This window comes from Aedes albopictus, chromosome 3 (assembly GCF_035046485.1).
Source record: "Aedes albopictus strain Foshan chromosome 3, AalbF5, whole genome shotgun sequence".
Classification (NCBI taxonomy): Eukaryota; Metazoa; Arthropoda; class Insecta; order Diptera; family Culicidae; genus Aedes; species Aedes albopictus.
This window is the reverse complement of record NC_085138.1, coordinates 206,734,402-206,761,912: the sequence shown is the minus strand read 5'-3', so window position 1 is coordinate 206,761,912 and position 27,511 is coordinate 206,734,402. Positions and strand designations below refer to the sequence as shown.

At 42.3% G+C, this 27,511-nt stretch overlaps 1 protein-coding gene across 1 annotated transcript in view; it reads right to left on the bottom strand.

The window, feature by feature from the left end:
• LOC109432765 (lipid scramblase CLPTM1L) overlaps positions 1-27,511 on the bottom strand; it is a 205,525-nt gene that overhangs the window by 69,894 nt on the left and 108,120 nt on the right. Inside the window, exons 2-3 of the mRNA XM_062858720.1 lie at positions 16,867-17,292; positions 9,398-9,795 (exon numbers count right to left, since the gene is read on the bottom strand). Coding sequence (XP_062714704.1) covers positions 9,398-9,795; positions 16,867-17,196 — 728 coding nt within the window. The 5' untranslated portion in view covers positions 17,197-17,292. The remainder of the gene's footprint in view (positions 1-9,397; positions 9,796-16,866; positions 17,293-27,511) is intronic.

The following is a 27,511-nucleotide window of genomic DNA, read 5'->3' as shown; positions in this document are numbered from 1 at the left end:
TCCCGAACGTAGCAGTTAAAACGGCGATATTGGCGTTTCCGGACATGATCAGGATGGTGCTCCAAAAATGCCTGGATGAAGGCTACTTCCCAGACGGTTGGAAGGTTCAAAAGTTGGTGCTTCTACAGAAACCAGGAAAGCCGCCGGGGGACCCAGGATCGTATAGACCGATCTGCCTGCTGGATACCCTAGGAAAACTGTTAGAGAAGGTCATCCTTAACAGGTTGACAGAATACGCCGAAAGTGAGAGGGGACTGTCAGCGATGCAATTCGGATTCCGTAAGGGAAAATCGACGGTGGATGCGATTCGGGTAGTCATCTAGAATGCCCAGAAGGCGTCCAAGAAAAAACGGAGAGGTGACCGATTCTGCGCTGTGGTAACGATAGACGTCAAAAATGCGTTTAATAGTGCCAGCTGGGAGGCTATCGCCGTAGCACTACACAGTAAGCGGGTTCCCGATTATCTGTGCCAGATTTTACGGAGCTACTTCCAGAACAGAGTACTGGTGTACGAGACCTACGAAGGGCAGAGGTCTATAGAAGTAACGGCAGGTGTTCCACAAGGGTCCATACTAGGCCCAACGCTCTGGAATGCCATGTACAACGGCGTACTGTCGTTAAAACTTCCCAAAGGAGTCGTCATTGTGGGCTTCGCAGACGACGTCGTGTTGACGGTAATGGAAGAGACTCTTGAAGAAGTTGAAATGCTGGCGACGGAATCAATGTCCACTGTTGAAAGATGGATGACTGGGGTCAAGCTACAGATTGCCCATCACAAAACGGAGGTGCTTCTGGTCAGCAACTGTAAAGCAGCCCAAACGATGGAGATCGTAGTCGGAGAGCACGTAATCACATCGAAACGAGCTTTGAAGCATCTAGGAGTGATGGTCGATGATCGACTTAACTTCAAGGAGCACGTCGACTACGCCTGCGGAAAGGCGGCGAAGGCTGTCAATGCTATAGCGACGATAATGCCGAACGTCGGGGGACCACGAAGTAGTAAGAGGCGTCTTCTGGCGAGCGTAGCAGGCTCAATACTCAGGTATGGTGCCCCAGCATGGGCTGAAGCACTGAGTACGAAGCGGAATAGAAGAGCGCTAGACAGCGCATTCCGACTCATGGCCACTCGGGTCGCCAGCGCGTACAGAACCATTTCGACGGAGGCAGTATGTGTTATCGCGGGAATGATGCCCATTTGCATCACCATCGCCGAAGGCGTGGAATGCTACCATCGTACCAGGAGCGTAAGAGATATCGTCAGAGCGAACTCGTTGGCTAAGTGGCAGCAAGAGTGGGACAATTCGGCGAATGGCAGGTGGACTCACCGACTTATCCCTAGCGTGTCAGCGTGGGTGAATAGGAAGCATGGGGAGGTGAACTTCCATCTGACGCAGTTCCTGTTCGGCCATGGCTGCTTCAGGAAGTACCTGCACCGGTTTGGGCACGCTCTTTCGCCCTTTTGCCCGAGGTGTGTTAACGTGGAGGAGACACCAGAACATGTCGTTTTCGAATGCCCCAGGTTCGAAGAAATTCGCGTCTTGCTGCGTGGAGTGACAGTCGACAACATTGTCGCGATGAAAACACGTGGAACGCTGTCGACAGAGCAGTAACGAGGGTGCTGTCCGCGCTGCAGAGGAAGTGGCACGAAGACCAGAGAGCGGCGGAACGCGATCCGGGTAGGCATGATCCACCGCCGGGGACATGACTGAGTCGTCCGTAACGTGGCACCGGTTTTGGTCGTCGGAGCGCCGGTGAACCGGAAGTCCACCACCAACCGGAATCGCCGGACCGACTTCGGCACCTTACTGGTCGGGATACAAACATCGGTATCGGGAGAACTTCCACCGCCGGGGTTTTTCTCCATCGGAGTAGGCTAGGTCCACCGCCGGGGACTAGACCGAGTCTATCGCGAAGAAGCACCGGAATTTGGTCGTCGGGGCGCCTGTGAACCGGAAGCCAGTCTCCAACCGGAATCGCAGGAGAGACCTCGGCACCTGTCTGGGAAGAAACGGTTTCGGAAGATGTTCCACTTCCGGGGAACTCTTTGTCGGCGTAGGGTAGATCCACCGTCGGGGACTACACGAGTCGTGCGCGAAAAGCTGGAGTGCTAAATGGCACAACGGCGGCACGGAGAGGACACCGTTCGGAGCAAGTTAGTAGGATCCGAATGCCTTGCGTAGTATTAGAATAACAAATTGTGTGTATGTTGTACCTATGTGTCGCTGAATGGCGATATGTTAGGTACTAACATTAGAACGTGTAGAATAACAAATTTGAAACTAAGCATGTTGTCCGCTTAATGGCGAGCCAACACCAACCGGAGTAACGAAAATACGAGACGTGTATGAGTACAGATTAGGAGCGACAAAAAGTGCATGAGCACAGTAGCAGAAGAGCGCATGAGCGCATTGCCCCCCCTGAAGCAGTCGCATATCAGTGGTACCAGGGGGATCGAGGCATGAAGGTGTAGCAGAGTTTTTCCAATCGGTTTTCTCTGCTGGGGAGGTTGGGAGGAAAAAAACACACACACACACACACACACACACACACACACACACACACACACACACACGCACACACACACACACACACACACACACACACACACACACACACACACACACACACACTTGCTCAGTTCGTCGAGCTGAGTTGATTGGTATATGAGACTCGGCCCTACGGACCTCGGTTTTGCGATCGGTATTTATACCCTTCTTATGGGTGTAGGAAGGGTAAAAAAAGAAGCGACTAATCGGAGACTGAAGGCTTGGCTCAGAGACAGCTAATCAGTGAAGTCAGTTTTTCTCGTTTGTCAGAGACGATTGATACGTATTAAGTCAAACTTTCTACTGCATCTGCCAGCAATAATCGGTGGTCGATCATTATTCCGAGACCCCCAATTTCACAAGGATGCGAAGGATCACCGCTCATACTTCACAATACAGCTGAAATAAAACTAGAACAACATCTGGTCACAATGATACATAAAGCACTAAAGTGGACCGGAAGTTTCTATGAGCCAGCCCCACCATAAAACAAGTACCGTGGGGTGCCCTAATTTCGCGCGGGTCCAAATTTCGCTCACTGATCATATTTAGACATCATTATTGTGGGAAGGAAATTGGCCACCCAGCAGAGTTTAGCACAGGGAATCGATAACCGCGTGGGGAAATTGTGATTCGGAGAAAGCACAGAAACTCGCGACGTGCGTTTACAAACGTGTTCTCTATTAAACTGATGAAGAGCAAAGTACAAGGTAAATAATAACAAAGGTAGGGTTTACATTTTAGTTCAGTGGGTCAGCGCCCAATGGTAAAAAGATATATTCAACACTCCTCCTCGCTGAACTAATGAACGAATTTACCTTTTAATCAGCTTTACCAGTCCAAGATCGGCTACATATTGGTTGATCTTCTGTGGCCCTAACGGTTTGGTAAAGATGTCGGCCACCATCTTGTCGGTCTGACAGTAGCCGAGTTGAATCACTCCTTTCGCGCACAAGTCCTTCGCATGATGTCGCCTAGTATCGATATGCTTGCTGCGTTTGTTTTGCCGGTCGAGGGAAACAAAATCGATACAGCTGCGATTGTCTTCATTAATCTTCGTTGGCTGCTCCTGCTCGGCTCCTAACTCGTCCAACAAGCGTCGTAGCCATACTGCCTCCTGTGCCGCTTCTGAAAGAGCGACATATTCCGCTTCCATAGTGGACATCGATACACAGTTCTGCTTTCGGCTGCCCCAGCTGACCGTCGCACCTCCGAGCATGAAAACAAACCCGCTGGTTGACTTTCGGTCTGAGGTGTCTCCAGCCCAGTCCGCATCGCTATATCCCGTCAGAGTCAATCCATCTTCTCGTTCGAATCCGAGTCGCAATACCAAATCTTCCGTTCCGATCAGGTATCGAACAACGCGTTTGAATTCGACCCAATCACGCTGCGTAGGGCGACTGCTACTACGGCTGAGTATAGACACAGCTGCGGCTATGTCTGGCCTGGTGTTAGTGGCTAAGTACAATAAAGCACCAACAAGGCTGTGGTACTGCACGTTGTCTGCCAATGGTTCACCATCCGCTTGCTTCATGTATCCTGTGTCCAGAGGATATCTTGATGTCTTGGCCTTGTCCAATCCGTGGCGTTCCGCAATTTCGTTGATGAAAGCTTTCTGACTGAGCGAAAAGAATCCGTCGCTGCTCCTCTCGACCTTGATCCCCAGGAATTGGCTTATGGGACCCAACGGCGAGATTTCGAAATGCTTGCTCAGCTGCTGCTCCAGAAGATCCATCTGATGCTCATCACCGCTAACCACGACAATATCGTCCACATATATTAAGAGATACATCCACTCACCATTGTCCAACTTCTTCGAGAACAGACAAGCGTCCGAGTCTGATTGTCGAAAGACCAAGTTCAACAACACTTTCTTCACGGTCGCATTCCAGACGTTGGCTGCCTGCTTGAGCCCGTATAGACTGCGGTGCAGCCTGCATACTAGCTCCTCCTTTCCGGGTGCTGCGTAGCCCGGAGGTTGTCGCATATAAAGTTCCTCACTCAATCTTCCGTTCAGGTACGCATTCTTCACGTCGATGTGGCGAACCTGAAGCTTCTTCTGACCTGCTAGCGCCAGAAGCACTCTGAACGTCTGCGGCATTGAAACTGGTGCAAACACTTCACTAAAATCACTACCGTACCGCTGTTCAAACCCCTGAGCCACTAGCCGCGCCTTGTGGCGCACCACCTGTCCAGAAGCGTCTTTCTTCTTCTTGAAGACCCACTTTGAGCCTATCGCCTGCCGTCCTTTCGGTAGTGGAACTAACAACCACGTTCCCTTCGACAACAGTGACTTGTATTCATCGTTCATAGCGTTTATCCACTTATCACTACACACACTGTTCACTGCTTCACGATAGTTCTTCGGCTCTGGTTCGTCCATCTTCGCAACTCCAACTACAAAATCCTGGTACCTCGCTGGCAGTACTCCGGCATTTCCGCGTTGTGGCCTGCCATGCTCCGCTTGATCTTCATCGAGTTCTTCATCATCCGCTTCGAAAAAGTCATTGTCGCCGTCCGAATCCTCTTCCGGAAAACCTTCACAATCCGCTTCATCGTCGATGCTAGCGTTGTCCGCAAAATCCGGTTCAACCGTAATCAGTTGCTCCGCGTTCCTCCGCGGCATCACGTCCTTCTCCGCAGGCAGCGTCCTGTGACCTGCGAGTGACTTCTGCTTCTTTTCTTCGTTTTGCGGCTCCTCCTGCAGCTCTGATCCGAGTTCCAGGAACCTGGCATCCCGACTGATGACTATTTTGTTCGTCTGCTTGTCCAGGAAGCGGTATGCCTTGGAACCACAAGCATAGCCGACGAAAGTTAGCTTCTTCGCTCGGCTATCCAGCTTCGCTCGTTTGGCGTCCGGAATGTAGACGAATGCTTCACATCCAAACACCTTTAGGCGGCTCAAATCGGGTTTTTCTCCGCACCATAGCTCCATCGGTGTTTTTGCTACCGATCGTGACGGCAAACGGTTCTGGATGAACGCTGCGGCTGCTATTGCCTCTCCCCAATACTTCTTATCCAAGCTAGCATCAAGAAGCATGCATACCGCCATCTCTTGAAGATAGCGATTCCGCCGCTCGGCTACGCCGTTCTGCTGCGGCGCGTAGCCCGCCATCAGCTGCATCTGAATACCCTCCTCTCGATAAAATTTCTCAAGCTCATGGTTGACGAACTCGCCGCCTCGATCAGATCGAATTACCTGCGGCTTTCTGCCGAACTGGTTCTCAACCATCCGTACGAAACTCATTATGCAGTGTTTCGCTTCGCTTTTGTCAGATAGCAAATACATGACTACATACCTGCTAAAATCATCGATGAGGGTCATGAAGTACTTCTTCCCGCCGGGAGTCACGTTGCTCATCGGGCCGCAAAGATCTGTGTGGATCAGCTGCAACGGCTGCGTCGTCTTCTGTTCGGCTTGCTGCGGGTATGGCAGCCGGGCCATCTTCCCCTCCATACACGGCTCACACACAACCTTGGCACCACAGTTCACTAACTTCATACCCGAAGCCAGCTTTCCACTCTGAATCTTCTCGAACACCGCCGGATCCCGGTGCCCGAATCTTCGGTGCCATGTGTGTTGGCAGTTCACTGTATGACACTGGGTGGTTGCCACCGCTACCCGTTCTGGCTCACTCAAAACGTACAGTCCGCCGCGCCTTTCCCCCAAGGCCACGACTGAGTCCGACACATCACGCACTTCAACACTGTTCTTCGTGAATAGCACACTGTACCCCCTGTCTGCCATTTTGCTCACGGACAGCAGTCCGCCGTCGAGGTTCGGCACGTATAACACCTTTTCCAGATTTATTTCCACCGGATCTCCGGTACCGTTAACACTTTTCAAAGATCCGCACCCAACATCACCGGATTCAGAGCGATTTCCATTCGCCATCATAACCGTAGCACACGACTCTTCCAGCTTATCGAAAAAACCCTCACTGCTGGTCATGTGGCAAGATGCCCCACTGTCGATCGTCCACAAACGATCCACTTTTGCCGCTGCATAGACAGCATCACTCTCGGTGTGGGCAGAAAAGCAAACACTGTTAACTTCCGGATTCTTCACTTGTTTGGCCTTCGCAGCTTGCTGACCGCTGCCACCCGCTTTGCCACCGGATGGGCCTCCACTACTGTTCTTGTCCTTCACGCTTTGCCACTTCCGACAGTCACTTTTAAAATGTCCCGGTTTCTTGCAGAAGAAACATAACTTCTCTTTGTTTACTTTCTGCGTTTTTAGCACTTGTTCCCCGGATGAAGATTTTCCGCCCCGCTCCTGTCGCTTGTGGTATTCGTCCATGAGCTTGGACCGTACCAACTGCATCGTAACATCCGCGTCAGGCCGTGCCTCCAGAGCAGATGCCAAGAAATGGTACGATTCTGGCATGCTCCTAAGCACCATGGCGATCTTCAGTTTCTCCGCCAACACCAAACCAGCATTCACTAAGCGCTCGAAAAGCGAATCCAACTCGAGCAAGTGCTTCTCAACGTCTCCATTCTCACTTAATTTCGCATCACATAGTCGATTTAGAAGTGACAACTGCGACGACGCTGTCGACTTCTCATGGTATGCTTTTAAAGCATCCCATACCGCCTTCGCACTAACACTATCTTTTATCAACACATATTGACTTTCGTCTATGCACAGTCCTAGCGTAGCACGGGCTTTCCGGTCAGCTTTGTTCCAGGCGTCGGTCACTGGCTCCGGTTTGGCATCCGCCACGACATGCCAAAGATCCTCCCGGATCAAAAACATCTCCATTTGGAACTTCCAACTGGCGTAGTTGGTGTTCCCCAGCTTGCTGATCGCAAACTTTCCCGGATCCGCCATTTTGCACACAACCGGCAATCACCACCAGACAACAATCAGCCGAATGCGTTCCGCACGACGACGCCGAAACCGACCGAACAAACTACCGCGAATAACACCGTTAAATCGACCGAATTCCACGATTCCTCTCTGGGCCCATAACCTGTGGGAAGGAAATTGGCCACCCAGCAGAGTTTAGCACAGGGAATCGATAACCGCGTGGGGAAATTGTGATTCGGAGAAAGCACAGAAACTCGCGACGTGCGTTTACAAACGTGTTCTCTATTAAACTGATGAAGAGCAAAGTACAAGGTAAATAATAACAAAGGTAGGGTTTACATTTTAGTTCAGTGGGTCAGCGCCCAATGGTAAAAAGATATATTCAACAATTATCATAAAAACAATTATGCAATTGTCCCAATTTTACTTTAACTATACTATCTAAAGTGAAATTTGGACAATGCAACAATTAGTTCTATGATTATGTTCTCGAAATATTATCAGTGAGCGAAATTTGGACCCGCGCGGAATTAGGGCACCGGTAGACAAGTTAACCGTATTTAAAATTCGATCAGAGCGAATTTGGCCCCTCAGCCCCAATGTCGTGCTCGCTTGTTATGCACTACAGCCAGCGTTCATCGTCGTGTTCCGATTCGCTAAACGTGACGCATCGAAGTGTTGTCTCTCTGTTAACGTGTTTTTTGAAGGAAATTGTTGAAGTTGCGCAATTGTTTCACTGGAATTACATTCACTGAGGGAATTCGAGCATCTTGAACGTAGTCATCATCAATCTTCGCATTGTTCACAATGGAGTGCGATAAATGCCACACTACAATCGACGTTAGAACGCAATCATTCGTCGTGTGTGAAGGAGAATGCAGAAAAAGTTACCATATCGATTGTGTTGGGCTATCGGAAACACAAGAAGAAAGTTTGGTTGTCAACAATATTTTGTGGATGTGTGACGGCTGTTTGGATCGTTTTTACAAGTGCAGATCTGCTTCGCAAGCCGATCGACCTCTCCCCAATTCGTCATCAAAGTTGGAGTCCGAGCTGGCTGAAATTAAATCGCAGATTCATGACATCGTAAACACACTGTCAAACACGTTGAAGGCATCGCCAGACGCAACAGTACAGTCCTCTATACCGATCTCGTCTACTTTACTACTGGATGGTTCAGGCCCTGCATGCACGATAGATTGTAACTTTGACGTTAATGATTGTTCAATGAAACCAGGTTCGCCCTCGAGCAGTAATATGTCATTGTTCTTAACTAACATAGACAGTTTTGCCACAGAAAAAGAAGTCGAATGTATGGTTCGACGATCAGTCGGAATCGAGATGGAAGAGGAAATTAGCGTTATAAAATTGGTACCAAAGTGGAAAAATGTTAGCCTGTTAGATTATGCTTCGTTTAGGGTTGTACTTGATATAAGATGGAAGACAGTTGTAATGAATTCAGATACCTGGCCCACAGGAATCAAATTTAGAGAATTTGTTAGCACACGTAGCAAAACTTGGAGCCCAAAAGCTGTTGCTAGAAACTGATAAGCGTTTTAAAATTGTTATTCTATTTTGTTTGAGTATAGGAGACTGTTAAATTAAAGCAAACATATGATGGTGTATGAAAGAATGTATATGGTGTGCCATTGTTATAATAATCTAATTGTTGTTTGAATGTTATGGTTTGTATCTGAATGGAAAATACGTTGTATGAGTATCTGTTGTTTTTGTTGATTGTAAAAGTAAAGAATAATTGATTTGTACAATTTCGGAGATAAATGTTCTTCAACAAATTAGATTTAAAGTATCAATCTGTGCAGTATTTTTACTGAAGATGTAGTCAATAAATAAATAAATAAATAAATTGGAGCTGAGGGGCCAAAGCTCTGTAGTTACGCGCATGTCAGTATTATGTATCCTTGCAATACATTTTTTTTTTGAAAGTATGAATTGCAAATGTGAAACAAAATTCTGTTTTCTAAATTTGTAAGTTGTATGAGAGCTTGGAATTGGACACAGTGTACATTTAAAAAATTACCTTTTATGCGGTTGATATATGAGGGAATAAATTGCTCCACATACGCAAAGTGGATACAATAAATAGCTGAGATATTTCATTGCTTGTTTATCAAAGAGTCTTGTAGCACTCTCAGCCTTAGAGACCTGGCTCGATTGGTCGATAAGTGGTTCATATTTTTCACCGGACCATCCTATTCTCAAACGAAAGATCTTTTTTGCCTTCCACAACTCAATTACGGTGCCTATTCCGGCTGGAATCAAGACAATCAACGATGTATCGGAATCAAGTAGATACAGGAATATAACAATTTGGCTGAATGCACACCAAAGTATTGATCGGGCTGAAAGTCCGGCGTAACTTTTCTTGCGACGCCAAAATAACACATCATTCTTAAACGCCAAGAAATCAAACAGCATCTAAAAATAAATAAATAAATAACAAAAGTATTATTAATATTATTATTATTATTATTATTATTATTATTAAAGGGCGTTCACACTAAAATCCGGACAATAGTAGTTTACGCAACAAGGTGCAGAATGAAGATTTTTACAGCACGAGTTGTACATACACTTATCCAACGAGGCTTGTCGAGTTGGATAAGTACGACGAGTGCTGTAAAAATCGAGTTCTGCACCGAGATGCGTTCAACGTTTTTTGCAATTTCAAAAATTACCACTTGAGGATAGTTTTTGACAAAACTTGCACACTGATGTTCATAGCCATGTGTAAGAAAGTCTGATCATAGCAGGTTATACTGTGCAGTTGTCACAATTTTTCAAACCTGCGTCCAGAAAGCATCAAGAAGTTGATCAAAACTGAAAACAGTGCTGTAATGGATCATTACGCAACGCAAATCAGTGATGTAATGAACCATTACAGCACTGATAAATTAGTGTGGGAAAGTAGGCCTTTTCCTGTCAGATTTGCATGAGGTAAAACAGCCTATTACGATGAGAAATTGCAAAAAGTATTTATCCTGTTCCTTAGCCAAATTACCACGGAATGGGATAAAACTGTCTATGCTCAAGACTGATACATAAACGAACGAAAATAAAATTAATTGTTCTCCAAATCAGTTTTCGTATTCAGGATGGCATCATCGCAGCACGCAGAAAAGCTGTTTTGCACAAAAGCTATGAAAATTCGTACTATTTATTAACAAATTCTCCCAAAATTCCGTTAAATTGTAATTGACGATGAAACATACTGCCTCAGAAAGTTCGAATATTTCACAGGACAGGATTTTAACACAACAAACTTATCATAAAGATCCTGAACGTCTGAAACGAAAATTTAAACCAAATAGTATGGCATGAGAGCTAAAATTTCAGATTTTTGTAACAACATATAAGTTGAGATTTTTTCGGAAGAATACCGCCAAAAGCGTCTCTTACTAAAAAAAACATGTGACCTTGTTCTGGTCAGATTTGGCCAATTGCCATTACGTTAAAGATACACGGTAAAAATTCTGCACGCTAGATGTAAGGGAAAAATCCCTTAACTATTCAATGTCGTAATCAACATGATCTGAAGTGCTTTTCCTTTGAGATCGCAATGCTGTCAGTGTTGATTTGAGGACCAAAACAAACCCACCAGAGAAATCAACAGAAAATCCCTTCGATTTACACTACTGTAAAAAGCAATACGATCCAAAGTGAAAAGTTGTTGATTTGGTAATGACTGTTTTGGGCATGAAAGTAAATATAGATGACAGGCGGTAGAAAGTGCTTCGCTTCGATTCGCACCTCTCTAACAGATGTGAAGCAGTGTAGTGGTAAAATAGTTGATCGTGACTCTAAAGGTCTTGGTATCGAATCTGGGTGTGGCTGTACACATTTTTTTTTAATTTTAGTTTTGAAATCAAAACATTGTCAACAATGAATTGATGTGAAGTTACATTAAAATTGAAGAGGCATGGGATGTTCTTTGTCAAATGATATGTAATTGATAACAAACTGATTGAACAGTAGTGCGAATTCAAGTGCCAATCAGTTTATATCACAGTGCAGATTTTCTACCGTGTACAATCACTTGTTACGATCAAAACAACGTTGCATATTGTGGATTTGGAAGAAAACCGAAGTATGAGCATCGCTCAAACTTCACTGCTTTACTAGCGAACTTAAGGTGAGATAAGACGGACTCACCATGGTACTCAGAAACACTTTCTCGTTGTTAATACAAAAAACAATTTCACATAAAATTCCGGACTTGCTAACTTATTATACCCATGCGCTTACTGATTTCAGTAAAGAAAATACTTTCCAGTTTGAGTTTTCGCAAAAAAACAACGAAACAAAAATAACGAAATAATTTGTCCTAATAACAGCGGCAGCGTACGGTTTCCCCTTAACCACCAACACAACATGCTCACTCACGCAAAATTTGGCGCGCTCGCACTGACAGACCCCCAGGTAGGATAAATTCGTGACTGTCGACACCGCGTCGGACTAGAGTCAGTCTAGTTAGAGTCTGGCGGACTGTCACTTTCGATCGGAGCCAATCAAGCATGGCGTCACGGTGTAGCATTTATCGGTGAGGACACTATGACGTCATGCTCGATTGGCTCCGGTCGAAAGTGACAGTCCGCCAGACTCTAATTATAGGGACCCTACGTCGGACTTGTAGTGACCGGATATCGGCTCCATCCAGCAGCTAAATGATTTATCCCACACTACACTTTGGGACAACTTTGGGATCACTTCCATTTCAAAAGAAACAACAATAATAAATTCTATTTTTACTAATGTTCATCAAAGCACATGTATTTTCGTGAAAAGTATCCAACAAACTGACATTTCATTTTTCTGCACTGGCTCAGCCTCCTAAGATCCATCTTTATAACCAGCATCGTTCTTTTTGAATTCAAATTGAGTACATTGATTTTCTTTTTTTTTTCATTATCCCTTATGATCCCTACAGGACTGAAAACAAAAACATCAGGGATGCATGTCTGGTCGGATGAGAAATGACAGAAAGTTCGCTGAAAACTTCGCTCCGCTAGTCCAACTGGCGAACTCCGATTTGGTGCTGCGAGGTCAATACTGGTCTATAGGGTACTGCATGAAATTCTCTCCTTCTCTTTCACTCTTACAGAAATGTTGTAAACAACAAGGCCACGAAACGTCAAAATCCCATACAAAATCAAAGCAATGCGGTGCCCTATTACTGGTATTGATTGATGCACCAAGCGATAAGAAGAAGCAGTTTTGACATCCAAGCGGTGTGCCGTTTACATCCATCGACCAATCAACGACGAGGATCTCATCGACGGCACACCGCTTGGATGTAAAAACTTCTTCTTCTTTTCGCTTGGTGCATCAATCAATATGGTGTAGGAAGACCTCAAAAAGCAGTGTAGAGGTGTCAATTAAAGTGTCTCGAGTATACCAAAGTGGCGAATCCTGGTCGTTTTGACAGGTCTCCTGCTCGATTGGAACTATGGGGATGACAGCAAATCGGCTGTTCCAATTTTGACGTTTCTCCTCTTTGTTATTCCAGACTCGTTAGTGTCAATGATCCAACAATTTCGTTCACAGTGACATATTGCTTTAAGCTAAGTTTCATGTTGCCAAGTAGAGCGCTCAAGTAAAATTTCACCTTTTTCCGTAAGTTATTTTGACATTTGTTTAACTGACAGCGTTTTAACGAAACGATGCTGTAAGAAGGATGTGAAGAAAAAGGCACCAGGTTGTTTACGATTTGGACTTGGAGAAATATCGTTCGTTCCCTCAGGAAATGTTATTGAAATTGAAATGTACTTTTTCGCGCGCGTGTGGGGAAAATGATTCAATTTAAAATTTTTGGGTTAGCTTCTGGGGAAAATCCAGATAGTGCACGGAGAAACTGAAAAACTCAAAATTAGGTACTTTTAAACTCAATTTTGAGTTCTTTTTCATTTCCCTTTTCATGCGCTCTTTCTATTGTTGTCAGAGAGTGAAGAGAGAAACAGCCCAACTTTTGCAGTTCCGTGCGTCAAGCCAAAACTGAGTTTCTAGCACAGTACTCAAATTTGAGTAAATACAACCTAGTCGAAATTTCGGTTGGGTGAAAAAAACTTAAAATTAGGTATTTTTTTCACATTGAAGCAAGCGGGAACAACCCAACAAAAACATCGATTCCATCAACTCAAAATTGGCTTGACGCACGCAACCCTGAAATTGAGTGGAAAGAACTTGCTTTTGGGTAGTTTCGTCTCTCCGTGTGAGATTCCAACGGAGTCGTGAAGCTTTCCAAAGAAAATACTGATTAGAGACATTGCGCTGAAATTCTGGGGGAACTTTTAATGGTATTTAATGGCGTTCGGACTACGGTGGAAGGAATTCTGCTGGGACTCTGGCGGTTACTTTATGGAGTTGTTGAAGAAATACTGGGACAAAGCTTCACGGGAAATTTTAAGATGATTCACGAAGGATTCTTCGTGATGAATCTTCTGGCGTTCCGTACGAAGGTTTTTCTCTGGGATTTCGCAGAGAAAATCCTTCCTCCAGCAACTTCTTCCGGGATTCCTCCAGAACCTCCTTCTAGATCTCCTCTAGGAGTAAAATTTCGGGTTTCTTCTGGTATTACTCCAGGATTTTCTTTTAAGATTACACCAGGAGTGGCATCAGTGTGATTTCTCCAATAATTCCTCCAAAGATTCCTCCAAAAAATCCTCCGAAGATTCCTCCAGGTATTCCATTGCGGAGGAATTTCCGGAGGAATCTCCGAAAGAATTCCCGGAGAAATCTCCAGAGGAATTCCCGGAGGAATTATTGGAAAAAAATCAGAAGGAATTTCTGGAGGAATCTCCGGAGGAATTCCTTCGGAATCTCTAGAGAAATTATTGGAGAAATCTCAGAAGGAATTACTGGAGGAATCTCCGGAGGATATCCTGGAGGAATCTCCGGAGGAATTCCTGAAGGAATCTTCGAAGGAATGCCTGGAGGAATCTCCGAAAACATTACTGCACGAATCATTGAGAGAATTCTTAGAGGAATCTCCGGAGGAATCTCCAGAGGAATTCCCGAAGGAATCTCCGGAGGAATTCCCGGAGAAATCTCTGGAGGAATTCCCGGAGAAATGTCTGGAAAAAATTCCGGAGGATTTTTTTTTATTTCTTTGTATTTGTGAATTTGAAACTTAATGCTAATTCTGTATGTTATTCCGGAGGAATCTCCGAAGTTTTATTGGGGGTTTCCTGGAAGAACCTGATAATTTCTGGATGATTTCCCGGGGGAATCCCTGGAGGAATTTCCGGAACACTCCTTGAGGAATTCCCGGGGAACTCCCACGGGAAAATCCGGAAGAATTCCTGATAATCTCCTGGAGGAAAAACTGGAGGGGGACTTCAGGATGAATTTCCGTGAACTCCTGGGGAACATTCTAGAGGAAATAACGGGAAACTCCTGAGAGAACTCTTTTAGGAATTTTCGAGAACTAGAAAACCTCAAATTTCTTTTGATAGAGCAAAACATAGCAAGAGCAATGCTGCAGATTCTCACATAATTCCTTTCCTCCAGGAAACAAACATATTCACCGAGCTGGAGTTGTTCTGAAATTAACCGCAGGATATCCGCGCTCATTGTGTTTTGCCGCAGTGGCATACTTGCGGATTTTTTAGTACGTATCTCAGTGCTTCCGCATTCCATTGCCGAACCCATTGCGTTTTCCGCTTCAAACTGATGTTGTTTCTTGAGTTCTTTCCTTGTCATTTTTTTTTATTTATTTGACGTCAATCAAATAAATAAATAAATAAAATATTTGACGCTGTGTACTACATGCCTAAGGCCCCTGTGTAGTAATAGCCTAATGCATCCTGATGTCTTTGGTACGAAAGAAGAAACAAAAACGAAAGAGAAATGCCACTTAAACTCACGGAATAATACATCGACATATTATTCCGTACGGAAAATTAACAACATGACCAGTGAAGAGAATTGTCAGACAAAAGAGGCACAAAACAAGCAACAAAGAAGACACGGCGATTACTCTTTATCCCAACTGGTAACAGATAATGACATGATCTCGAAATTTTTTGTTGCAGACAAAACGGAAGCTGAATTTGTTGCGTACTTTTCAACTCGTGAATAATCAATTATTACCAACCCAAAATCGAAACTTTTTGATGATACATCTTCAGCATCGTTGCAGTGTTTACCGACTCGAAGTTACCGCTCGAATATCACAATGCAAGCCTAAAAAATCTCTTAACTCGTGGTGCACGATCTTTGTCCTATTCTGTTCAAGTTGGGGCAAGCCTAGGGTAGAAGCTTCAGTTTTGGCCAGTCCGGAGTTTTGGCCATAGTGCGGTATTGAGCCTGTTGCGATCTTAATCGGCGTAGATTTAATTTTTACTAGTAGATCCTAATACAATATGATAACTGCAGCTGTGAAAACCACACATTTTGATTAAAAACTAGAAGAAAAAAATATATTTCCTTAAAAAATCTGCTCCCATATATCTATTTTGGCCAGGGTGCTTCTAATTTGGCCACTCCCATAAGAAATACACGTGATTGGCCAAAATAGAAACTAAACTTAAGAATATGGCCAAAACTGCGGCAGAGCTTCTATTTTGGCCAGTGCCACTTTTAATACAAAAATCAAGTATTGGCTTGATTTCTGCATTTTTCCTTCAAAATATAGATTGAAACCTTTCATTTGACGCATTGGTTGTTTTCATAGGATTATTGGTTATTTTAATAAAAAAATGATTTCCCTTAGACTGGCCAAAACCGGTGCCCGCACCCTATGTCACATTGGGTAGAATTAACGAGTCTGGAATAACAAAGAGGAGAAACGTCAAAATTGGAACAGCCGATTTGCTGTCATCCCCATAGTTCCAATCGAGCAGGAGACCTGTCAAAACGACCAGGATTCGCCACTTTGGTATACTCGAGACACTTTAGGTAGAATCACTAACTTATTTATTAAATGAGTTTGTGGTAGAATGTCGCAACAAATTCAGGTTGCGACATTGTCGTTATTGTTGCGCGATGGTTGAATTTTGATTCACTGAACATGACTGACAGCATCGCATGACAGTGCCATCTGTTGGCAAATCTTTCTGGCTGCAAATTACTTATCAACTGCGAACGCTTAAGTAATTTTGATTGCGAAAGTTTTACGTGACCATTACTTGTCCTATCTTTTTACACAGTAATTACCAGGTGGAAACTAGCCATTAGAAGTAAATCGACAAGTTCACTGTGCAAAGCTTCACGAAAGGTGTAAACAAGAAAGTGCGCGCAGCAGCTAATGGAATCTAATCCATATAAGTCAATATGTTGTGGTGTAGAGTATAGTATTTGTCTATAATATGAAATAAAAAATATGGATCAAAAACATGCTGTTGTTTTTTCTAGAACAATTTTTCTGTGTTCGGATTTAGGTGTGAACGGCCTTTATTAGTTTATTAAAGACACTTTACCACTAGAGTGGCATTCATGTCGTACAAAAGTATGTCTTATGGATAATACGACTAATATATACATAATACTTACATGAACACTGCCAACAAAAAGTGTTCCGCACAGCAAATATAAATTAGTATCAGAAAACATTCCTTTCACATCGTCCAAATCTTTACTAGAGAATCCCATCTTTTGTAGGGCCAGAAATGCTTGTTCCACGTGTGCTAGAAGTTTGAGCTTGCCAACTCCCATTGGCGTGTAGTTGAATTCAAATGTGAAATTGTTACTCTCTGAATTTATTTCTAGTAAATCGGCCTGGCGGGATTTCGAAAAATCTACTTGCAAGATGGGCAGAAACTCGTTTTTATAGTTGACTCGAATATGCCTAGCTAATTCCGGTGGAATGTCTACTACTGACATTTGGAAATGATCTGTTAGTATGCTGAGAAAAACTTTTGTGCGAACATGTGTAACTGGTTTTTCTGCCAGTGAAATTTGATTGAAATGTTTCCGTTTCTGAAAAAAAAGAAAAAAAAAATATAATTAAAATAATTTGGAAATGGATATGAATAAAGCTAATATTACATAATAACAGTATATGTAAAAACCCGATTTAATCCACCTATGGTGAACAGAACCCTTCTTACACTTATTAAAAATATTGTTGTATTATGCGTATTAAGCATGTGTGATTGACCAAAAGTTCTAGAAAATATTGTGGATTTGAAATCTAGTGAATTGGTTCCCAAAATAGCATCAGACCATGGACTTACCAGAAATGCCAGACACCTCCTGGAATCTTATATGGAATGTTAAAAAAATAGCTTTCATATTCTGGAATATTTTATCTTTTGTTAACTGCCAAATAATCTTGAATCGATTAACAAATGGATAAGAAAATCAGCGAGATGCACTTTGTCTAATATCTCTTAATCAGTCGATTAAATTAGCTCCAAAGTGCTTGGTATTCATGGTTATGGTGTAAAAAGGACAAAAATGACATATCTACTAAGTTAATCAGTTTTGGCATTAACTAGTTATTTTGGCTGTCCGGTTCTTGCATTTTTCCCACAATATATAAATTCAAAGCTTTCATTTAACATATTGTTAGTTTTCATAAAATTCCTGTGTATTTGTAATTTGTTAATTATAATTTTGTTGAAAACAAATACCCTGCTAGAATACACTTTGTATGAAATCAGCATTATTTATTGAAAAATAATTTCCCATAGACTGGTGAAAAACTAATGCAAGATAACAAGTGAATATAATAATAAAAACCCGATTTAATCCACCTATGGTGAACAGAACCCTTCTTACACTTATTAAAACTATTGTTGTATTATTTGTTTTTAACATATTTATTTTGTGTGATGGACCAAAAGTTCTTGAAAATATTGTGGGTTGGTTTCCAAAATAGCACCATGGACCATGACTAAACTACCAGAAAAACCTTCTAGAATCTTGTGTGAAATCTCTTAATCAGTCAAATGAATTAGCTCCGAAGTACTTGGTATTCATGGTTATGGTGTAAAAAGGGCAAAAATAAAATATCTACTATGCTAATCAGTTTTGGAATTATTTTGGCTGTCCAGTTCTTGCATTTTTCCACAATATATAAATTCAAAGCTTTCGTTTAACATATTGTTAGTTTTCATAGAATTCCTGTTTATTTGTAATTTGTTATTTATAATTTTATTGAAAACAATAACCTGCTAGTATACACTTTATATGAGGTCAGCATTATTGATTGATCAATAATTTCCCATATACTGGTCAAAAGCTCATGCAAGACAACAAACGAATACAATAATAATAATTACTCCCAAGTACTCTTTGAAAGATATCTCGGTAACCAAATGTCCAATCCTAATGGAATTGTATAGGGTTCTACTAGAATGTTGTAGCTTTTATTTAATGCCAGGATAACCGAAATTGGTTGACAGACGGCTAAGATATTTATTATGATACTTTTGGTCAAAAATCTCAAAAGGTTTAGTTGTATAAATCTGAAGTACTCTTCGAAAGATATCTCTGTAACCAAATGTCCAATCGAAATAAAATTTCTGGGCGATCTACAAGGATGCTGTAGCTTTCATTTGATGCCAAGAGAACCCAAATCGATCGACAAACGGTCGAAATATTTATTATGATACACTTGGTCAAAAATCTTAAAAAGTTTGACTCATAAGTACACTTCGAGAGATATCTCGGTAACCAAACGTCCAATCGAAAAAAAAAATCAATAGCGTTCTACTAGGATGTAGTAGCTTTCATTTGCTTCCAAGAGAACTCAAATCGGTTGACAGACGGCTGAGAAACGTGCGTGACTTTTTTTGTAACGCACATACACACACATACACATACACACATACACACATACACACACACACATACAGACATTTGCTCAGTTCGTCGAGCTGAGTTCATTGGTATATGAGACTCGGCTCTCCGAGCCTCGGATCGAAAGTCGGTTTTTCGAGCGATATTTATACCCTTCTTATAGGTGTAAGAAGGGTAAAAAGAATTTATTGAAATATTCTTCGTAAGATATCTCAGTAATCAAATGTCGAATCGAAATAAAATTTCAGGGCCTTATACAAGGATATTGTAGCTTTCATTTGGTGCTTAGAGAACCCAAATCGGTTGACAGATGGCTGAAATATTTATTATGGTACCCTTGGTCCAAAATCTTTCAAAAAGTTAACCTGTAGATATCTCGGTAACCAAACGTCCAATCGAAAAAAAATTCAATAGCGTTCTACTAGGATGTAGTAGCTTTCATTTGCTTCCAAGAGAACTCAAATCGGTTGACAGACGGCTGAGAAACGTGCGTGACTTTTTTTTGTAACGCACATACACACACACACACACACACATACACCCATACACACATACACATTACACACACACACACACACATACAGACATTTGCTCAGTTCGTCGAGCTGAGTTCATTGGTATATGAGACTCGGCCCTCCAGGCCTCGGATCGAAAGTCGGTTTTTCGAGCGATATTTATTATGTTTCCAGTTCAAAACCGAATTAGCGACATTTTTTCTTTTACTTCCACTGCTTTTGCCTTGCGTTAAACACAATGTCGGAAGTGGGGCGCTGTATTGTACACCTGGTACTCTATACAGCGCCCCACTTCCGACATAGTGTTTAACGCAAGGCAAAAGCAGCGGAAGTAAAAGAAAAATTGTCGCTAATTCGGTTTTGAACTTGAAACATAATATACCCTTCTTATGGGTGTAAGAAGGGTAAAAAGGTGGTGAGCAATTGCAGTTTGTGTTTTACGATCAAGGTTTAAACGTCGTTCATGCGCTTGAGCTGAGCTTGCTGTTGTTGTTGTTGTTGTTGTTGAGTGTTTCCGTTTATGGCTTGAGGAACAGTGCCTCATAACCGCTAGTAGCTATGAGCTGAGCTTGATAGATGCTGTATATAGCATTGGGTAAAATAACACAACCAAAAAAATACCCGATTTAATCCACCTATGGTGAACAGAACCCTTCTTACACTTATCAAAATTATTGTTGTATTATTTGTATTTAACATATTTATTTTGTGTAATGGATCAAAAGTTCTAGAAAATATTGTGGATTTGGCAGCTAGTGAATTGGTTTCCAAAATAGCACCATGGACCCATGGACTGAACTACCAGAAATGACAGACACCTTCTAAAATCTTGAGTGAAATTTAAAAAAAATAGCTTACATATTCTTGAATGTTGTATCTTTTGTTAACTGCCAAAAGATCTTGAATCGATTAACAAATGGATAAGAAAATCATCTAGATATACTTTGTCTAATATCTCTTAATCAGTCGATTAAATTAGCTCCGAAGTACTTGGTATTCATGGTTATGGTGCAGAAAGGACAAAAAATGATATATCTACTAAGTTTATCAGTTTTGGCATTAGCTAGTTATTTTCGCTGTCCGGTTCTTGCATTTTTCCCACAATATATAAATTTAAAGCTTTCATTTAACATATTGTTAGTTTTCATAAAATTCCTGTGTATTTGTAATTTGTTATTTATAATTCTGTTGAAAACAACAATACACTTTGTCAGCATTATTTATTGAAAAATAATTTCACATAGACTGATCAAAAAACTAATGCAAGATAACAAGTAAGTGAATAGATTAATAAAAAAGAATTTATTGAAATACTCTTCGTAAGATATCTCAGTAATCAAATGTCGAATCAAAATAAAATTTCAGGGCCTTATATAAGGATATTGTAGCTTTCATTTGGTGCTTAGAGAACCCCCCAAACCGGTTGACAGACAGCTGAGATATTTATTATGGTATCATTGGTCAAAAATCTCTCAAAAAGTTAACCTTACTCCCAAGTACTCTTTGAAAGATATCTCGGTAACCAAATGACCAATCCTAACAAAATTGTATAGAGTTCTACTAGAATGTTGTAGCTTTCATTTGGTGCCAGGATAACCGAAATCGGTTGACAGACGGCCAGAATATTTATTATGATACACTTGGTCAAAATTCTCATAAGGTTTAGTTGTATAAATCCTAAGTACTCTTCGAAAGATATCTCTGTAACCAAATGTCCAATGAAAATAAAATTTCTGGGTGATCTACTAGGATGCTGTAGCTTTCATTTGGTGCCAAGAGAACCCAAATCGATCGACAAACGGCCAAAATATTTATTATGATACACTTGGTTAAAAATCTTAAAAAGTTTACATGTATGACTCATAAGTACTCTTCGAGAGATATCTCGGTAACCAAACGTTTAACCCTTCCGTTACCAACCCCCCCCCCCTAACGAGAGTGCGAAAAAATACTCTTTTCGTTATAACTTTTTTGTTTTTCAATATTTTTCGACCAAATTTTGACACAATAAGCGGATATTCTTCTATTTGAAGGATTTGTCAAGGATTGTTGGAATGGCCACCTGGTTCCGGAGTTATTCCGGAATCAAAATGGGTCATTCGATTTGGCCATTTTGGAAAAAGTAAATTTTCGATATGAGAGCCGCTCAGTTTTCAGACCTAAGTGTACTAGAATGATGGAAACAATTGTCTAGAAGTCCATCCCGGTCACTACGTGCCTTGGAACCCGTTTTACGGATGTTCCGGGGAACCGGTTCCGGGGTCAATTTTTGAATATGATTCAATCCCATCATGCGACACCTCAAACTTCATGATTTTTCAAGATGCATCATTCTGTGCTGTTTTGGCGTTGTCTGAAATACTATTGGCCATTTTGGAACCGGTATTCGGATTTCCCGGGAATCAGTTCCGGTGGTTCCGGGGTCTAATTTTCGAAAATAAGCAAACACCATCATGCGACATATCAAACTTCATGATTTTGAAAATTATGGCACTTTATCATAATGGTTGGCCACTTAGGATACATTTAACCATTATGGAATCGGTATACGGATTTTCCGGAATCCAGTTCCGGGGCCAAGTTTTGAAAATGGTTCAATACCGTCATGCGGCATCTCAAACATCGTGATTTTCAAAATACATCATTCTGGGCTAATATTGCGTTATCTGAAATACTGTTGGCCATTGTAGAACCGGTATTCAGATTTCCCGGGAATCGGTTCCGGTGATTCCGGCGTCAATTTTTCGAAGATAAACACCAGGAATTCCTACGGAAGTTCCTACAGACATTCCTCTGAAAATTCTTCTAGGAATTCTTCCGGAAATTCCTCCAGGAATTCCACCAGGAATTCCTACGGAAATTCTTCCAGCAATTCCTACGGAAGTTCTTCTAGGAATTCCTATGGAAGTTCTTCCAGGAATTCCTCCGGAAATTTCTCTAGGAATTCCTCCAGGAATTCCTCCGGAAAATCATCCAGGAATTCCTCTGGAAATTTCTCCAGGAATTCCTCCAGGGATTAATCCAGGAATTTCTCCGGTAATTCCTCCGGAAATTCCTCCAGGAATTCCTCCGGAAATTCCTCCAGGAATTCCTCCGGAAATTCCTCCAGGAATTCCTCCGGAAATTCCTCCAGGAATTCCTCCGGAAATTCCTCCAGGAATTCCTCCGGAAATTCCTCCAGGAATTCCTCCGGAAATTCCTCCAGGAATTCCTCCGGAAATTCCTCCAGGAATTCCTCCGGAAATTCCTCCAGGAATTCCTCCGGAAATTCCTCCAGGAATTCCTCCGGAAATTCCTCCAGGAATTCCTCCGGAAATTCCTCCAGGAATTCCTCCGGAAATTCCTCCAGGAATTCCTCCGGAAATTCCTCCAGGAATTCCTCCGGAAATTCCTCCAGGAATTCCTCCGGAAATTCCTCCAGGAATTCCTCCGGAAATTCCTCCAGGAATTCCTCCGGAAATTCCTCCAGGAATTCCTCCGGAAATTCCTCCAGGAATTCCTCCGGAAATTCCTCCAGGAATTCCTCCGGAAATTCCTCCAGGAATTCCTCCGGAAATTCCTCCAGGAATTCCTCCGGAAATCCTCCTGGAATTCCTCCAGGAATTCCTCCGGGAATTCCTCCAGGAATTCCTCCGGGAATTCCTCCGGGAATTCCTCCAGGAATTCCTCCGGGAATTCCTCCAGGAATTCCTCCGGGAATTCCTCCAGGAATTCCTCCGGGAATTCCTCCAGGAATTCTTTCGGAAATTCATCCAGGAATTCCTACGGGAAATTCCTGGATTAATCCGTGGAGGAATTCCTGGAGAAATTTCCAGAGGAACTCCAGGAGAAATTTCCGGAGGAACTCCTGAAGGAATTCCTCCGAGAATTCCTCTGGGAATCCCTCCGGGAATTCCTCTGACATTTCTTCCGTTAGTTCCTCTGAGAATTCCTTCGGGAATTTCTCCGGGAATTCCTCTGGAAATTTCTCTGGGAATTCCTCCGGGAATTCCTATGGGAATTCCTCCGAGAATTCATCTGGGAATTCCTCCGGGAATTCCTCTGGGATTTCCTCCGGGAATTTCTATGGGAATTCCTCCGGGAATTCCTCTGGGAATTTCTCCGGGAATTCCTCTGGGTACTCCTTCAGGAATTCCTCCTGGAATTCCTCCAGGAATTCCTCCGAGAATTCCTTCAGGAATTCTTTCGGAAATTCATCCAGGAATTCCTACGGGAAATTCCTGGATTAATCCCTGGAGGAATTCCTGGAGAAATTTCCAGAGGAACTCCAGGAGAAATTTCCGGAGGAACTCCTGGAGGAATTCCTGGATAAATTTCCGGAGGAATTCCTGGAGGAATTCCTAGAGAAATTTCCGGAGGAATTCCTGGAAGAACTTCCGTAGGAATTCCTGGAATAACTTCCGTAGGAATTCCTGGAAGAACTTCCGTAGGAATTGCTGGAAGAATTTCCGTAGGAATTTCCGGAAGAATTCCTAGAAGAATTTTCAGAGGAATGTCTGTAGGAACTTCCGTAGGAATTCCTGGTGTTTATATTCGAAAAATTGACCCCGGAACCACCGGAACCGATTCCCGGGAAATCTGAATACCGGTTCTACAATGGCCAACAGTATTTCAGATAACGTAATATTAGCCCAGAATGATGTATTTTGAATATATATATATATATACAGGGTGTTTGGTTCCGGGTTTTGGATATTTTCAGGGCTGATAGGTCTTGATGAGAGATGAAAAAGTTCCCATGGAACATAGGGTCGGAAATCACTGCTAAGTGAGTTAATCACATTTTAAGTTTTTAATTTTTGGTTATCTTTGAAGTCCTATATCTACTAAACTATCAATCGTACAAACTTTCTCAGCGCACGAATTGAAAGCTAATTACTTCTACTTTCTTAGTCTTTTGGACGTAAACTTTGTAAAAATAGTTTAAAAGGCCTTAAATTGAAAAATAATGCAAAATTGGTCGAAAAAATCGACTCTTTTTTGGACATTTTTGATGATTTGAATATGAAAATAAATCTTTTGTTAAAAAAGTTCTTCTACAAAACATGCACGAACTTGTTCCCTAAAAATGTTTCTTTGACACCAAAACTCTATCTTTTGTAGTTAAGCCAAAAAATGTTTTTGAAAATAACGTTCCAAATTGCATTAACTTCATGCCAAAACAATGGTCATCACCCTATCCGTCGTGCGTTCGTGTGCTGTTGCTCCACGGCATGAGGACGACTACTGCTGCTGGCTTGGCTGCTGGTGATGTCATCGCATACAGAAAACGAGCTCGCTCTTTGTCGCGTCACATCTCCGCCTGTGGAATCATTCGAGGCGGAGTTTGGATTTGCGCATACTTAGTGCGACATGCAGTTAACTTGTTTTTCGACGGAGCGAAAGGAAAGCGCGGACGAAAGTGTATTTACAAGAGCAACCATTTAAATCCTTCGCACTCGTAGCTCTGCTGCGGTGCTGTTCAGATGGGGGGGTCTGTGCGTGCGGCAATTTAGAGCATGCACTTATTTGATGCATTTCATTTTTTTTTGTATGATGTGCAAGGATAATGATTCTTCTTATTTCTTGTATAACATTCCCACTGGGACAGAGCCTGTTTCTCAGCTCAGTTGTGAAACATACAGCAATAAATTCCTTTGGAACCAATCATGGGGGATCCTCGGGAAATGATACCTTTGGGGAATCTAATCAACAAGTTGGACATTTTAGGAGAAGTTGGGGATTCTTAATGGACATTGGGGATTTTTAGGAGAAATTGGGGATTTTTCAGGAACATTGGGGATTTTTAGGAGATATTGGGGCGGGTAAAGGGAACTTAGGAACCATAAGGGTCCTTGGGAAATGATACCTTTGGGGAATCTAATCAACAAGTTGGACATTTTAGGAGAAGTTGGGGATTCTTAAGGGACATTGGGGATTTTTAGGCGATATTGGGGAGGGTAAAGGGAACTTAGGAATCATGGGGGTCCTTGGGAAATAATACCTTTGGCGAATCTAAACAACAAGTTGGCCATTTTAGGAGATACTGGGGATTTTTAAGGAACAATGGGGATTTTTACGAGATATTGGGTAGGGTAAAGGGAACTTAGGAATCATGGCGGTCCTCGGGAAATGATACCTTTGGGGAATCTAATCAACAAGTTGGACATTTTAGGAGAAGTTGGGGATTCTTAATGGACATTGGGGATTTTTAGGAGAAATTGGGGCGGGTAAAGGGGACTTAGGAACCATGGGGGTCCTTGGGAAATGATACCTTTGGGGAATCTAATCGACAAGTCGGACATTTTAGGAGAAGTTGGAGATTCTTAAGGAACATTGGGAATTTTTAGGAGATATTGGGGATTTTTAAGGAACATTGGGGATTTTTAAGGAACGTTGGAGATTTTTAGGAGATATTTTGGAGGGTAAAGGGAACTTAGGAATCATGGCGGTCCTCGGGAAATGATACCTTTGGCGAATCTAATCAACAAGTTGGACATTTAAGACGAAGTTGGGGATTCTTAATGGACACTGGGGATTTTTAGGAGAAATTGGGGATTTTTCAGGAGATATTGGGGCGGGTAAAGGGAACTTAGGAACCATAAGGGTCCTTGGGAAATGATACCTTTGGGGAATCTAATCGACAAGTTGGATATTTTAGGAGAAATTGAGGAATTTTAAGGAACATTGGGGATTTTTAGGAGATATTGGGGAGGGTAAAGGGAACTTAGAAATCATGGAGGTCCTTTAAAAATGATACCTTTGGGGAATCTGATCAACAAGTTGGACATTTTAGGAGAAGTTGGGGATTCTTAATGGACATTGGGGATTTTTAGAAGAAATTGGGGCGGGTAAAGGGGACTTAGGAACCATGGGGGTCCTTGGGAAATGATACCTTTGGGGAATCTAATCAACAAGTTGGATATTTTAGGAGAAATTGAGGAATTTTAAGGAACATTGGGGATTTTTAGGAGATATTGGGGAGGGTAAAGGGAACTTAGAAATCATGGAGGTCCTTTAAAAATGATACCTTTGGGGAATCTGATCAACAAGTTGGACATTTTAGGAGAAGTTGGGGATTCTTAAGGAACATTGGGAATTTTTAGGAGATATTGGGGATTTTTAAGGAACGTTGGAGATTTTTAGGAGATATTTGGGAGGGTAAAGGGAACTTAGGAATCATGGGGGTCCTTGGGAAATGATACCTTTGGGGAATCTAATCGACAAGTCGGACACTTTAGGAGAAGTTGGGGATTCTTAAGGAACATTGGGGATTTTTAGGAGATATTGGGGATTTTTAAGGAACGTTGGAGATTTTTAGGAGATATTTGGGAGGGTAAAGGGAACTTAGGAATCATGGGGGTCCTTGGGAAATGATACCTTTGGGGAATCTAATCGACAAGTCGGACACTTTAGCAGAAGTTGGGGATTCTTAAGGAACATTGGGGATTTTTAGGAGATATTGGGGATTTTTAAGGAACATTGGGGATTTTTAAGGAACGTTGGAGATTTTTAGGAGATATTGATGAGGGTAAAGGGAACTTAGGAACCATGGGGGTCCTTGGGAAATGATACCTTTGGGGAATCTAATCGACAAGTCGGACATTTTAGGAGAAGTTGGAGATTCTTAAGGAACATTGGGGATTTTTAGGAGATATTGGGGATTTTTAAGGAACATTGGGGATTTTTAAGGAACGTTGGAGATTTTTAGGAGATATTAGGGAGGGTAAAGGGAACTAAGGAATCATGGCGGTCCTCGGGAAATGATACCTTTGGCGAATCTAATCAACAAGTTGGACATTTAAGGAGAAGTTGGGGATTCTTAAGGGACATTGGGGATGTTTAGGAGATATTGGGAATTTTTAAGGAACATTGGGGATTTTAGGAGATATTGGGGA